This window comes from Pseudorasbora parva, chromosome 4 (assembly GCF_024679245.1).
Source record: "Pseudorasbora parva isolate DD20220531a chromosome 4, ASM2467924v1, whole genome shotgun sequence".
Classification (NCBI taxonomy): Eukaryota; Metazoa; Chordata; class Actinopteri; order Cypriniformes; family Gobionidae; genus Pseudorasbora; species Pseudorasbora parva.
Window position 1 is genome coordinate 50,507,126 of NC_090175.1, and position 13,682 is coordinate 50,520,807.

The following is a 13,682-nucleotide window of genomic DNA, read 5'->3' on the forward strand; positions in this document are numbered from 1 at the left end:
CAAACATTCTTCAAAATATTTTCTTTTGTGTTCAGCAGAACAAAGAAACTCATACAGGGTGAGTAAATGATGACCGATTGCTTACTTACTTATGACAAAAACGTGTGCTTAAGTGATTCAAATTAGTGTTATAAATTAATTATATTGTGCATTATATGAATTATACATTAGTTGAAGGATAAAGAAACTTGAAAAGCAGAACAAATGACCGTCATCTCATTTTTTTTTTTTTGTGTGTTTGTGTGTGCAATATTCATCCTGCATATTGCATGGCTGATGGTTGTGTTGCATTACTGTAACGTCAGAAATGACTTTCAACAATACAACAATATCATTCACCATATACTTTTTTTTCTATGTGTAAAATAAGTGCCACTTGTTTCTGTAAATCTAAGGATGTTTAAATTTCAGCATAATTCTAGACACAGCAGATCATATTTTTCCTTGTTTCTTCATTATCTTAAGTCTGTGTCCAATTTGTCTTTTACTCACCCATCATACAGATAACAGGACTTAACACACGTCCTTCCCCGGCTGAAGTATTTACAAGAGAGACATTGATCTGGACCAGGACCCCAACATCCTGCCGCTGAACACAGCGAATCACAAACCATCTTTTGTTGAGCTGTGGAAGACAAAAATTACTTTACACTCATATACGTACATTATATGGGCACACAATACATTTTTTTTAAAATGACATGCATTGAGTTTTAGACCATGTCTACTGGCTTTGAGGTCATCCATAGGTGTACGTACAGCTAAAAATCCCTATGCTCCTCCCCAACATTGACCAAGAAACTTTCTGTATTAATTTAGCAATTTTTATATGGCTGAGGTTAGATATTGCTACCGAATGCCTGAATAAGGGCTGTTGAACAATCCAGGGATTTCAGACTACTGTGATCAGTAGTGTGGAAAAGAGGCCAATGATGAGCCGGCTAACAGCGCGATTGATCCTGCACACCACACACTTATTATCACACTAATTACATCAAGTGCGGCTTGGCAGTGTGGCACTGTGGGAAGTGTTCTGCAACTGTCAACATCTCCGTTACAGATAAGTCTGAGCTTCTCCATTTCATCAGTTCAGTGAATTCTTACCACACATAAGATATCGCCCTGCAAAACGATTGTCTTTATATCCTATGTGTCCCAAAGGTGAAGTATACTGAAATTCAAATCTTTCCGACCTAATATACTAGTCAATTATTAATGCTCTAGTACTCTGTGATGTCTATGATGGACAATTTTATAGATCATTTAGTCAAAACTGTGTCAATCTCACACGTTCAGCCTCACATTTATTAGATAAAAAAGACATAAATTATGTTTGGCATAAAGACAACAAAGCCTACTTTTAGGATCAATAAGATGCCTAATGAAAAATAAATATACTAAAATGTATTTGAAATACATCTATTTTATGCTAAGTATACTACAAATACATCTACATATTTATATATAAACTGCATTTGTTTTACTGAATTGGTATATTTAAAGTCTGCAAAATTGGAAAACTATTTTGTACTAAATTAACTTTAGTTATCCGGAAATAATGCTGAAGTCCAACTAAAGATATTGTGCTAAAATGGAACTATTAATCGATCGATCGATTGAATGATACTTTATTAATCCGAAGTAAATTCAAAGCATCCAGTAGCCTATACACAACACAACACAACACAACACAACACAACACAACACACAGACTGACAAAATAGAAAAATAGAAAACCTAAACAGCAATAGCACCCAACATCTAAAACACCTGATGAAAAATAGCAATTGTATCAGCATGATGTACAATTAATTACACCCTTTCCTCACTGGAAGCAATTGATTAGCCTTATGTCCTGAGGAACAGAAGACTTCCTCAATCTGTCCATTGAGCAGGACAGAGAGTGTAATTTACCTCTGCAAATACTCTTCTGCCTAGAGATTGTGCTACATAGAGGGTGATGGGCATTATCTATGATAGATATGAGTTTCTTAAGAGTCCTTTTCTCAAACATGAGGGGGTCCAGCTGTACAGTGGCGGAGCCAGAGGGCTAGTTGGGGTGGCAATTGCCCCCCCAGACGAAGTCCTTGCCACCCCTGTTGCCACCCCGCTGAAAACATTACACTGTGTGAATTTTACTAACATTTCCCAAATCTCCCAGCGGACGTGAATACATCCTGGCAGCGCGCAAGCGTGCAGCTGCAGCGTGCTGTTGCTGCTACACTTTTCATTGATTAAGCTGACACGCAGCTCCTTCGTGACGTGCCCCAAACGACTCCAAAACAACGCGGGAAGCAGCACACACATAGTTGCCAGGGTCGCGGTTTTCCCGCACAATTGGGCTATTTTAAAAAAGGAGTTGCGGGAAAAATTACGGAGCCGCGGGTTGTGGTTTTTTGAGCTACAAATAAAAAGTACCGCGGCCGCGAAACAATATAAAAGAGCCAAAGAAAAAATTAAATGGAACGGTTTATTAGTAGGTATTGATCCCCGGGAACGAATTCACTTGGCAACAACCGCTGCACGTGAGTAGACACGTCACTTGAGCATTTCACAAATCAAGCATCATCACGTCACATAAGTTATGCCTTTGGTGGTTGAAGCATCGGTTCGGTTGTCCGTGGATAAACAAGCAGCACTATAAAATGTCAGGTAAATGGAGAAAACCATCACCACAGATGCTTTCTCTCTTTACTGCTGAAATCTATTCAGCACCACATGAGAAGGGTGGGGAAGAGACTAGCATATGTCTAAATGAAGACAGCCCTGAGATTGTAAACTGTACACACACACACACACACACACACACACACACACACACACACACACACACACACACACACACACACACACACACACACACACACACAATTTTGGAATCGACTATTTTGATTGTTTTTGAAATAAGTATCTTCAACAAAACTGCATTTATTTTATTAAAAATAAAAAAGTAATGTTGACTGTAATATTGTGAAATATTATTAAAATATAAAGAAACTGTTTTCTATTTGAATATAGTAAAGTGTAATTTATTCTGTGATTTAAAGCTGTGTTTTCAGCATCATTTCTCCAGTCTTCAGTGTCACATGATCCTTCAGAAATCATTATAATATAATTATTTCCTCCTCAACAAACATATGATTATTATCAATGTTAAAACACTTTTAGGATTATTTAATTAATAGAAAGTAAAAAACAAAAACAAAACAGTATTCATCTGAAATAGAAAACTTTAGTAACATTGTACTACCGGGGGTAGGGGGTGGGTAAACAAAGAAAGGAATACATTTATTCAGCAAGGATGCCTTAAAAATTAATTAAGTGATGGTATAGACATTTATAAAGTTGAAAAAGCATTATATTTCAGATAAATGCTGTTCTTTTGAACTTTCTATTCATTAAATAATCCTGAAAAAAAAACTGTTTTCAACATTGATAATAATAAATAATTATTGAGGGGCAAATCATCATATTACAAAGATTTCTGAAGGATCATGTGACACTGAAGACTGGAATAATTCAGCTGAAAATTCAGTTTTGAATCACATAAATAAATTGCATTTTAGATTATATTAAAAAAGTTATTTTTAATAGTTATTTATTTTATGTACAAATATTTCACAATAATACTGTTTAGCTGTATTTTTGATCAAATAAATGCAGCCTTGGTGAGCAGAAGAGACTTTTTTTTTTTTAAAAAAACAATACATTTTATATCAATTTTATATATGGGACCTTTATGGGAATCCAGTGGTTGTCTAATCTGATTGGACACTGAAAAATTGGGCTAGTTTTCATTCCATTTGGGCGGGTTTTGAGTTGTCATTGGGCTAGAAATATTTCTGGGACCTGGCAACCCTGCGCACACAGGATCGATGAAGAGCATTTTGCTGGTATGTACGGCTTTTATTGGAATTGAATTAAACGAAGTACTGTTTTAACGGGAAGTAAGGGAGACGTTGCACTTTAATGCTTAGCATTAATACTTCAATGAGCATTACTAGTCGTGAAACTGACTGACTAATACAGCCGCGCCTGCGTAAATATGCTTAAAACATGTCGTTAATGTTCAAATGTTCAGCAACAATCAAAAACATTAGGGTGGCTTAAAACTTAATAAAGCTTAAGGCTAAAAAACGAATTGCTACTCCTCTTAGACTGTTCAAGCTACAAACTCGGCTCAGACTTTCAAACTGTTCTGACTCGGGTTGCCTTATCTTTTCAGACTGATCCGACTTAGGGTTTTTTCTAAAAATGCTGATTTAAAACTCTATCTATCTATCTATCTATCTATCTATCTATCTATCTATCTATCTATCTATCTATCTATCTATCTATCTATCTATCTATCTATCTATCTATCTATCTATCTATCTATCTATCTATCTATCTATCTATCTGTCTGTCTGTCTGTCTGTCTGTCTGTCTGTCTGTCTGTCTGTCTGTCTGTCTGTCTGTCTGTCTGTCTGTCTGTCTGTCTGTCTGTCTGTCTGTCTATCTATCTAAAACTTGAAACTTATCGAACTATTTAAAACTTTAAACTTATCAAACGGTTTAAAACTTTAAACTTATCAAACTGTTTAAAACTTTAAACTTATCAAACTGTTTAAAACTTTAAACTTATCAAACTATTAAAAACTTTAAACTTATCAAACTATTTATTTACTGTGTGTGTGTGTGTGTGTGTGTGTGTGTGTGTGTGTGTGTGTGTGTGTGTGTGTGTGTGTGTGTGTGTGTGAGGACATTACCCATGTCCCCACTTTTCACAAAAACAAACGTGTGTGAGAGAAATAGAGAGAGAGAGAGAGAGAGAGAGAGAGAGAGAGAGAGAGAGAGAGAGAGAGAGAGAGAGAGAGAGAGAGAGAGAGAGAGAGAGAGAGAGTGAGTGTGTGTGTGTGTGTGTGTGTGTGTGTGTGTGTTGGGGGGACATTTCACAAAAACAAACGTGTGTGTCTGTCATAATTCAAATTTTGATATTTTGAATCTCTTCTGTCTATCTATCTATCTATCTATCTATCTATCTATCTATCTATCTATCTATCTATCTATCTATCTATCTATCTATCTATCTATCTATCTATCTATCTATCTATCTATCTATCTATCTATCTATCTATCTATAACTTTAAACTTATCAAACAATTTACAACTTTAAACTTATCAAACTATTTACAGCTTTAAACTTATTAAACTAACTAAACTTATTTCAAACCTTTTCAAACTTTCTGATCAACTCTCTTCCAAGCCAACTTAAAGTTTGTCTTCAAACTTTTTAATCTAGTTCAAATTGGCATGTGTAATGCAGCACTAATCTTAGGATAACAGACCGTTGTCATGAAAAACAGAGCGTTGCCATGGACGTAGGATTCTAACCTTAGAGACCGAACAGATTATTTTCTTTAGCGGAAGCAATAGTTTTTAAATCAATAAACTCCCTTTTAAATCAATATGTTGTGTCAAATTATTTATTTATTTGGTAGGTAGTAGCCATGTAATAAGCGCAATAATGTATAGCGAGGCGGTTGTTATAGCGAATACAACCCCTTTCAAGATTTAAGATTTTAGGCTGATTTAAGATCCCTCTGCTTCACGCCAGGCTCCTAAACAACCTGTCGGTGTTGTATTCGCTATAACAACTGCCTCGCTATACATTATCCCTTACTTAACATAACATACATGTCTATGTCTTTAAGCAATTTCCTTGTGTTGTCAAATAGGCTAGACCTCAATATACTCAGATTTTGTCGTAATGTATTACTTTAATATTTGTATTATTATTAGTAACGGTGTACACATGGTAAATAATAATAATAAGCAAATTGTTCCAAATTATGGTTTCTTCATGAGGTGTGTAACCAAGCTTTTCTTTGAGTAGAGACAGCAGAATGAAGAGAAAAAGCGCTATCACCAACTTCTTTCTAAAGAAGCAAAAGTCAGGTGCAGATCAGGGCCAAACAGATCCCAGTCCCAGTGTCAGCTGTTGTAGTGAACCATATGTAGGTGGTGGACAGGGAAGTCAAGAAGAGAAAGATAATGACACACAAGAACCCAGTGTATCACCAGCAGGTCAGAGCAGTGAGCAGAGGCAGTAAATTGCGTCTTAAATTCAGAATTAAGTTTCAAGTGCATTATATAAGTGAGTCATCTCCCATTCCCTTTAAAAGCCAGTTGCGCTTGCACCCTGGCGGATTCGCTACATTTTGTGGGAAATAATTTATTTTTAGTGTAATTGAACACTTTGTATATTGACCCCCCAAAATAACACCTTGCCACCCCTTTGCCACCCCTGTTTTTTAAGTCTAGCTCCGCCACTGCAGCTGTATACTAACCACAGCTCTATATCTATTGCAAGAATACTTTAGGTAGACTTTACATTTAAAGACTGTTTTATATTACACATATATCATACTATCCTTAGGATAGTGACACTTTTTAGGCTTACTATTAAGAAATGTGCATTGTGCAATAAATTAGTACTCCATATAAAGTTGAATTATAATATAATTAAAATATAATATAAAAAGTCCCAAGCAATATGTCAGTAAATATGTTAATGGATTTGTATACTTATACTTATTATGAAAATAAATACAATAAAAAAAAAAATTTTGGTAGGTTTTTATTTAATTTTGTTGTCACTGGATTGTTATGTTTATGACAATTAAACACATTTCCACCTAATTATCATTATTTTGTGTGTGTGTGTGTGTGTATGTGTGTGTGTGAAAATATCAGTGTATAATGACATGGGTATGACATAGGTATTAGATGGATAGGGTGAAATATGAGGTCATTACCCATGTCCTTACTTTGAAAAGGCTTATAAATCATACAGGATGAGTTTTTTTGAGTAAGTAAAAATGCAGAATGTTTTCTGTGATGGTAGATTTAGGGGCAGGGGCAGTGTAGGGGGATAGAAAATACGGTTTGTACGGTAAAAAAACCATTATGCCTATGGAAATGAAGAGACCACTTAACATTGAGAAATCATGTGGAATGTGGAATATGTGGATAATATCCAAAAATCATTGTCCTTGTGGGAATTTTTTTTTCCCATCCCCATGAGGTAAACAGCTTATAAATCATACTAAGTGATGTTTTTTTGAAAATGTAAAAATGCAGTTTTCTGTGATAAGTAGGTTTAGGGTTAGGGGATAGGATATTCAGTATGTACAATATAAAATTATTATGTCTATAAAAAGTCTCCATAAAACATGAAAACCCAACACAATATTTTATTCCTAAAAATATAGTTAAAATTTGTTTTTTTTTGCCTGTTATATCTTACCAATAAATACAAATATCCAACATCTCCTTTCTAAAAACTCCAATATTATGTCAATAAAAACGAAACAAGGATAGTGTAACTGGTTTTAACTAATGTTTAAATGTTTATTCTGGAGATGTAAAGTAATGCATGCTTAATTAGATAACACCTTATTTACAAATTTAAACATAGCATTTCAGAAAACTTGATATACAAAAAATAAATTAAAAATATTTGTATTATTTTTTATTTTATTTATTATATTCACCTGTAGTGCCTTAGCTTTAAACCTTTTACTAAAGCACATCATTAAAAATATCTCTTTTGGTAGTATTGCAGAACACTCACTACACTCTCTGGGGTCCCTGTTGTTCTTGATCAGAGCTCTCTGGGTGCTGGTGCGGAACAGACCAGTCCAGTTCACTGTATTGTAGAAGCAGAGCTGGCTGTTGTTGGTCATGTAGACGTTTCCGGCGCTGATCTCTCTCAAAGACTGGAACTGCAGTGAAGAGATCCAGCGCTGCTTCAGGATCAGCAGAGAAATACCACTGAGGAAGCAGAAACACAGAGGACCACTAAAAAACCTCCAAACCTATCGCTCTTTCGTTTTATTCACATTTTTATTTGGTAGTCATTTAGCAGACAATTTGATCTGGTCTGATACGTTAAACTGGACGTACTGTATGAAAATGTTGATATCGGTTCCACTGATGTTGATCATGCAAATAAGATAAATACGTATATAAAATACTTTACAGAATACAGAATTGATTTTAATTATTTAATTAAGTACAATACAGAATTGATTTTAAATTACTTCTACTTGTATACAAATCCCTGCATGGCCTTGCACCGTCTTATTTATCAGACCTGTTAATTAAACATCAATCAGGAAGAACTTTGAGATCAACAACTCAAAATTTGCTTAAAATTCCAAGGACTAAATTAAGCCGGAAAGGGGATCGTGCATTTGCGGCAGTAGCACCTAGACTTTGGAATAGCTTACCAATAAATGTCAAGGATGCTGATTCCATACACGTTTTTAAAATACAACTTAAGACACACTTGTTTTCCATGGCGTATCCCTAGTGTTGAAATGGATATTAATACATAGATAGAGAATATTTTTATTATGATTATTAATATGTGTATTGTCATTACTAATATTGTTTTTATTTCTTTTATATATAGATGTTGTAAAGCACATTGGTCAACGTGTGTTGTTTGAATGGTGCTATATAAATAAAGCTGACATTGACATTGACATTGACATATAAAATACTGATCTGCTGTGTTTTGTACCTATAAAGTGTTCTTCCTCCTATGGTGACAAGGTTGGAAAAGACACCAAGGTCAGTCATGTTTTCTGGCCAAGACTGGATGTTCAAGTAACCTTTGAAAGGAATTAACAGACAAGTTTTAAATATCATTATACAGTTAATGTATAAAGGAAATATAGAAATGTAATATCCCACTGGCAAATATTAAACAACATGTTTCATTGGGAATGATTTCCATACTAGTCACACGTGTTCTTATGATCAATATCAGAGGTGTGCTTTTATGGTCGGCATGGGAACTGTGTTCACAGCAACAGTCATAGGTCTTTCTTATCGTGCACAGTTTCATTACGTTTCACTCAATTAACTGCAATATAATATCTGTTTGTGCACACACCATATTTTAATGAAGTCTTCTAATGTGACTAAATGTTCATTTTTTCTAACCTATTAGACTCAGCAAATAAATACTGTAACAAATCATATTAGTTGTAAAAATAAGGATCCATGACTAATATGACAGTGTCTTAAGAAATGAATTTGTGTTCACATTAGTTTTTCATTTGCATGCTTAAGTGCATGTAGCTCAACCAAATTATTGTAAAACTGATGACATCCTCTCTGTCTCACTCTCTCTCTCTCTACCTGTGATCTCTCTGACGGTGCGGAACACATTTAGTCGCTCAGGATCCAGAGCGCCAATGCCATGATACATGTCTCTGTTAAACAAAGCAAAACATGGAATGAGTTTAAGGAATGCAAAAGAGTGTATGTGCAGATGGACACAAATTACACTGAATGGTAAAGAATTAAAATAAGCAGTTGTGAAAAGCTATTTCTACTTGATCTTACCCTTAAAAATACTTCCATTTGCATAAACTAATATAGACAGGTTGATTCAGTCATAGTAAATAGGCGTTTATTTATATAGAAGCAAGAAAAATTATAATCATTGATAAATATTATTACAAATTTTTCAAGCCTTTTAATAAAATCAAGATATATCATATCTTATTTTGTAGATACATCAAGATAATATCATTAGAAGACATGTAACCATGAAAACCCCACTATTTGCTGCTCAAAGGTTGTTGTTTTTTGTATAGATTACAACGTTGTCAAAATCTCAAACCGTTCATATGGTTCCACGAAAATGATTAAAAATGCTGTATTATGCTGGCAAACCAGTAGTTGGCAATGCCACTTTGTAAAGAAACACTGTGCGCCTATAGACTGAACATGTATGCATGTACATTAATTCACGTTTTGTAGTTTATGCAGCGACAATAACGGTAACTTAAAAAAAAAAAAATCTACATTTTTTTTATCATGTGACAAGATAATTTCTTTCTTCTGTCAGCATGTAAAGTTACATTTCAGCTTTATATTCATTGAAACCACCTCACTGCAATGCTCTCTGACATGGTTTATTGCAGCTTTTGGGGGCACATAGCTATTAAAAGAGAAACACCAATGTCATATCTGAATGCTCAAATCTGTCAGCCTGAAAGATTTAAAACGGTCATGAACGGATAAATCATCTACCGCCTCTGCAGAAGAAAACCAATGCCTATTTCACCATTGTAACATCGGCCCCGCCCACTGGTGTGTTAGTGAGATGACGAGGAGAGAAGAGCAGAGGACAGGATCACTGGACTTAAAATAATATATTACTTTCCAAAGGATCCTAATAGGGATGTGATTATTTTACTTATTTTTAACAATGTGAATGTCTCAGTTGAGCATTATTGCTCATATTGTATTTAGAACATTTCACCGAGGACTCTTTGGTAAATCAGTCCCAATTTCAGCACAAATTTTGCAAACAGAGTTTTACAAATATGAACTCAACAGTAATTCCACAACATGTAAGTGACTGTGTTCATTCTAATGCTTGATCTTGTGATTTTTGGTATGTAATGTTTCATGTACAGTCAGATCTTCTTTGTCTATGTGTCAGAAAATCAAACCACTGACTAAACGGCCAACTTCACCTAGTTTACCTCAGCAGTATAAAAATAATCTTTTCTTAAAGCTACACTGTGTGATATTTTCCCCCATCTAGCAGTCTAAAGGTATATGACCATCCAGTGAATAATAGTTTCTGTTCCTCTCAATTCTGATTTCGTTTCAACTCCTACGGTGGCCGATTTAGTCCAAGATTAACATGGCTCCCAGTTCGACCTCATCCATGAGTGCCTTCGAGTGTTAAAACGTGAAAGGCGAAGCTTGAATTTACGGGTATGTCCCTCTTTGGCTAATGTACTTTCAAGATGGAGGGGCAACATGGCGACCAGCATCCGAACCCCTCACCCGTATGTATTTTTCTAATTTTTGTATTATTAACTAACGAGAATACTTTATTACTTGAAAGAAGTAAATATAAATTAATGAGCACATATATTTTTGAAAGAACTAAGTGTTTTTAGCTAAGAAGAAACTAAAAAAGGTACACAGTGTAGCTTTATAATGTGATAAATTACATATAGAACGCAATTACAGAATGCTTCCTTTGCAATCACTTGAGCTGTCAATCAAACAGTCTGAGTTTATCAGAGACTGAGTTCTGGACTCTCATCAAAAGTCCCATAATAATCAACAAATCACTTATTTACATTGTGTTTGCACTGTTAGTTATGACAAAAGCTTTTGTTAGGGGGCAGAAATCAAATTGCAAAGACGAGATCGCTGCATTCATGCTCGACATGTCTGTGATCGGCTACAACGGACATCATGCAACCTTTCATGCCACGATCTAAATATAATGCTATAATCAACACTTTTCACCATTAGTTAACCTTGAGAGCTGTAATAGTAAAAACGGGCTAAGCGTTTTTGAGAGCGTTCCACATGTCATAATTAGCGATTTCATATTCAAAGATGCTAGCCAATCACAGCAGTGGGCGTTTACACTGAAGTGTCACAGCAGACACGCCCCTTCAAACAAAGCATTCAAATCAGGGGGCTAAAATTAGGGTAGGAAAATTGTATTTTATTTCTTAATTATTACAATTAAAAAAAAATCATACTAACTAACTAACTAACTAACTAACTAACTAACTAACTAACTAACTAACTAACTAACTAACTAACTAACTAACTAACTAACTAACTAACTAAGTGCATCCCAGGAAGCATTAAAGCAATGCAGTTTATGACCCCTTTAACAATGTCTTACCCTTTGATGCCCGTGATGAGGAAGATGAGGTTGCCATTGATCTTGGTGCAATTGACAAACTTCTCAATGTTGCTGGAATCTACGGTTTGAGCCGTCTGAAGACTACCGGTACCTATACCATCACACACTGAACACCACATACAAACAAACAAACATGAACATACCCACGCAGATACGTTCCTAAGCGTAGAGGTTGTTTTCTGTTATTTGTAAGTATGGTAAGTATTGTACTTTTTGGACAGATGTCAGTGCACGGGATGCACATCTTGATGTTATTTTCCTCCACTTCCATCTTGTTGCTCGGACAGGCTCTGACACAAGAGCTGTGATCCACCACAAAGTTATCTATGTCAAAGAACAACAGAGCTTACTTGTGGAAGTCGATGCTTCTTTGTTTTAAAGGGGCAGTTCACCCAAAAATAAATTCTGCCATTATTTACACCATTTCAATTGTGTTGATTTATTATTATTACTATTTATTTATTTAATTTATTATTCAATACAACTTACGTGGGCATTTCTTGACACAGAAAGCTCCATAGGTGTATTTGGCGTTGGGATTGTGTTCGAGCTGGAAGGTTGTTGGATTGTAGACGAATGGCTGAGGACATTGTGTCACACAGGCCCCGCTGTCATTAAAGTTGGTACAAGCCTGAGAACAAAAAAACAGTCATGCAAGTATGTGTTCAATCAATAAAACATGATTATAATGAAGAGACACCTATGCCCCAGCTAAAAACATGATCTAAAAATGTTTTGCATGTTCCCTTTAAACCAGCTTTCTATTAAAGGGGTCATATGATGCTTTTTAATGCTTTCCTTTTTCTTTTTTTTCCTTCTGTTTGCAGTAACAAATCTCATGGTGTCCCACGCAGCAATGCATTCTATCTAACAGAGTACACTGCTCCAGACCTGCTAAAAATGCCTCAATTAAAGTCCAGATATTACTTCTTCAAACATCTACGCCACAAATGCTCACCCAAAGGCATATGCAAAGAGAGAAGACACAACTTCAGTCAATTATAGTGTTGTCTCCATGTCACAGCGACACTGTGTGTTTGTACATGAAAGTCAAAACGATTTGTTTGCCTTTCCGAAAACAGAAAACAAGAATACAACCCAATAATGTTGTAGTACTCGAGACCGGCCTTTAATTTATTTTTAAGATCTTGGTCTTGTCTCAGTCTTGCCCACATTTACTCAATCTCAGATTTTGAAGACTCTGGATTCAAGAACGATCAAGACCACAACTTCTAGGATATTAATAAATTGCTAGTGCATTGTCTGATTTATTTATTAACATCATTAATGTGACTGGATGTAAAACATACTGCTCCATGATAACTTGATAGCCATGATAAGTTATTTCTAATTTGATTTATTTATTGTGCCAAATCAGAAATTAATGAGGGATTGTAATTTCACCAAAATTAATACAAATAGTCACAAAATTCAAGATACTGCTGCAAAAAAGCACTTGTATTTGATCTGGATTTTTACATAATAACGTAATATATAAGGAATATCACAAGAGCCAGAGAGAGCTGCTGTCACAAATTTGAGAATGACTGCAAACATGATATTGCTTTTATACAGACACTCATTTTTGTCGTTTTAAACATGATTCTCAAAATTATTCATGCCTTATGTAATTCAGCAATTCAGATGCATCTTCTGTACCACCTCTGCAACACAAATATGAATTTTGTTGTTAATGAATTTATTTGATTTGTAACAGCTTTATGTAGTGTCTTATTCTAATTATATTTCTTGATTAAAATTAAGTAATTTCTCAGGTGGTATGTGCATATTTACTGTATGCATATAAGGAGTGCTGGTCTGGTCTTGGTCTTGTCTTAGTCTCAACCTCTCAAAGTCTTGGTCTTAAAGGGTTAGTTCACCCAAAAATGAAAATTATTTAATCATCATGCTCATGTTAATCATGTTTACTCATGTC

General features: G+C 35.0%; 1 protein-coding gene across 1 annotated transcript in view; it reads right to left on the reverse strand.

The window, feature by feature from the left end:
- The window catches only part of si:ch73-383l1.1 (receptor tyrosine-protein kinase erbB-4), a 251,255-nt gene that overhangs the window by 38,331 nt on the left and 199,242 nt on the right, over nucleotides 1-13,682 (reverse strand). The window contains exons 7-13 of the mRNA XM_067442180.1: nucleotides 12,236-12,377; nucleotides 11,957-12,070; nucleotides 11,726-11,852; nucleotides 9,193-9,266; nucleotides 8,570-8,660; nucleotides 7,616-7,815; nucleotides 493-625 (exon numbers count right to left, since the gene is read on the reverse strand). Coding sequence (XP_067298281.1) covers nucleotides 493-625; nucleotides 7,616-7,815; nucleotides 8,570-8,660; nucleotides 9,193-9,266; nucleotides 11,726-11,852; nucleotides 11,957-12,070; nucleotides 12,236-12,377 — 881 coding nt within the window. The remainder of the gene's footprint in view (nucleotides 1-492; nucleotides 626-7,615; nucleotides 7,816-8,569; nucleotides 8,661-9,192; nucleotides 9,267-11,725; nucleotides 11,853-11,956; nucleotides 12,071-12,235; nucleotides 12,378-13,682) is intronic.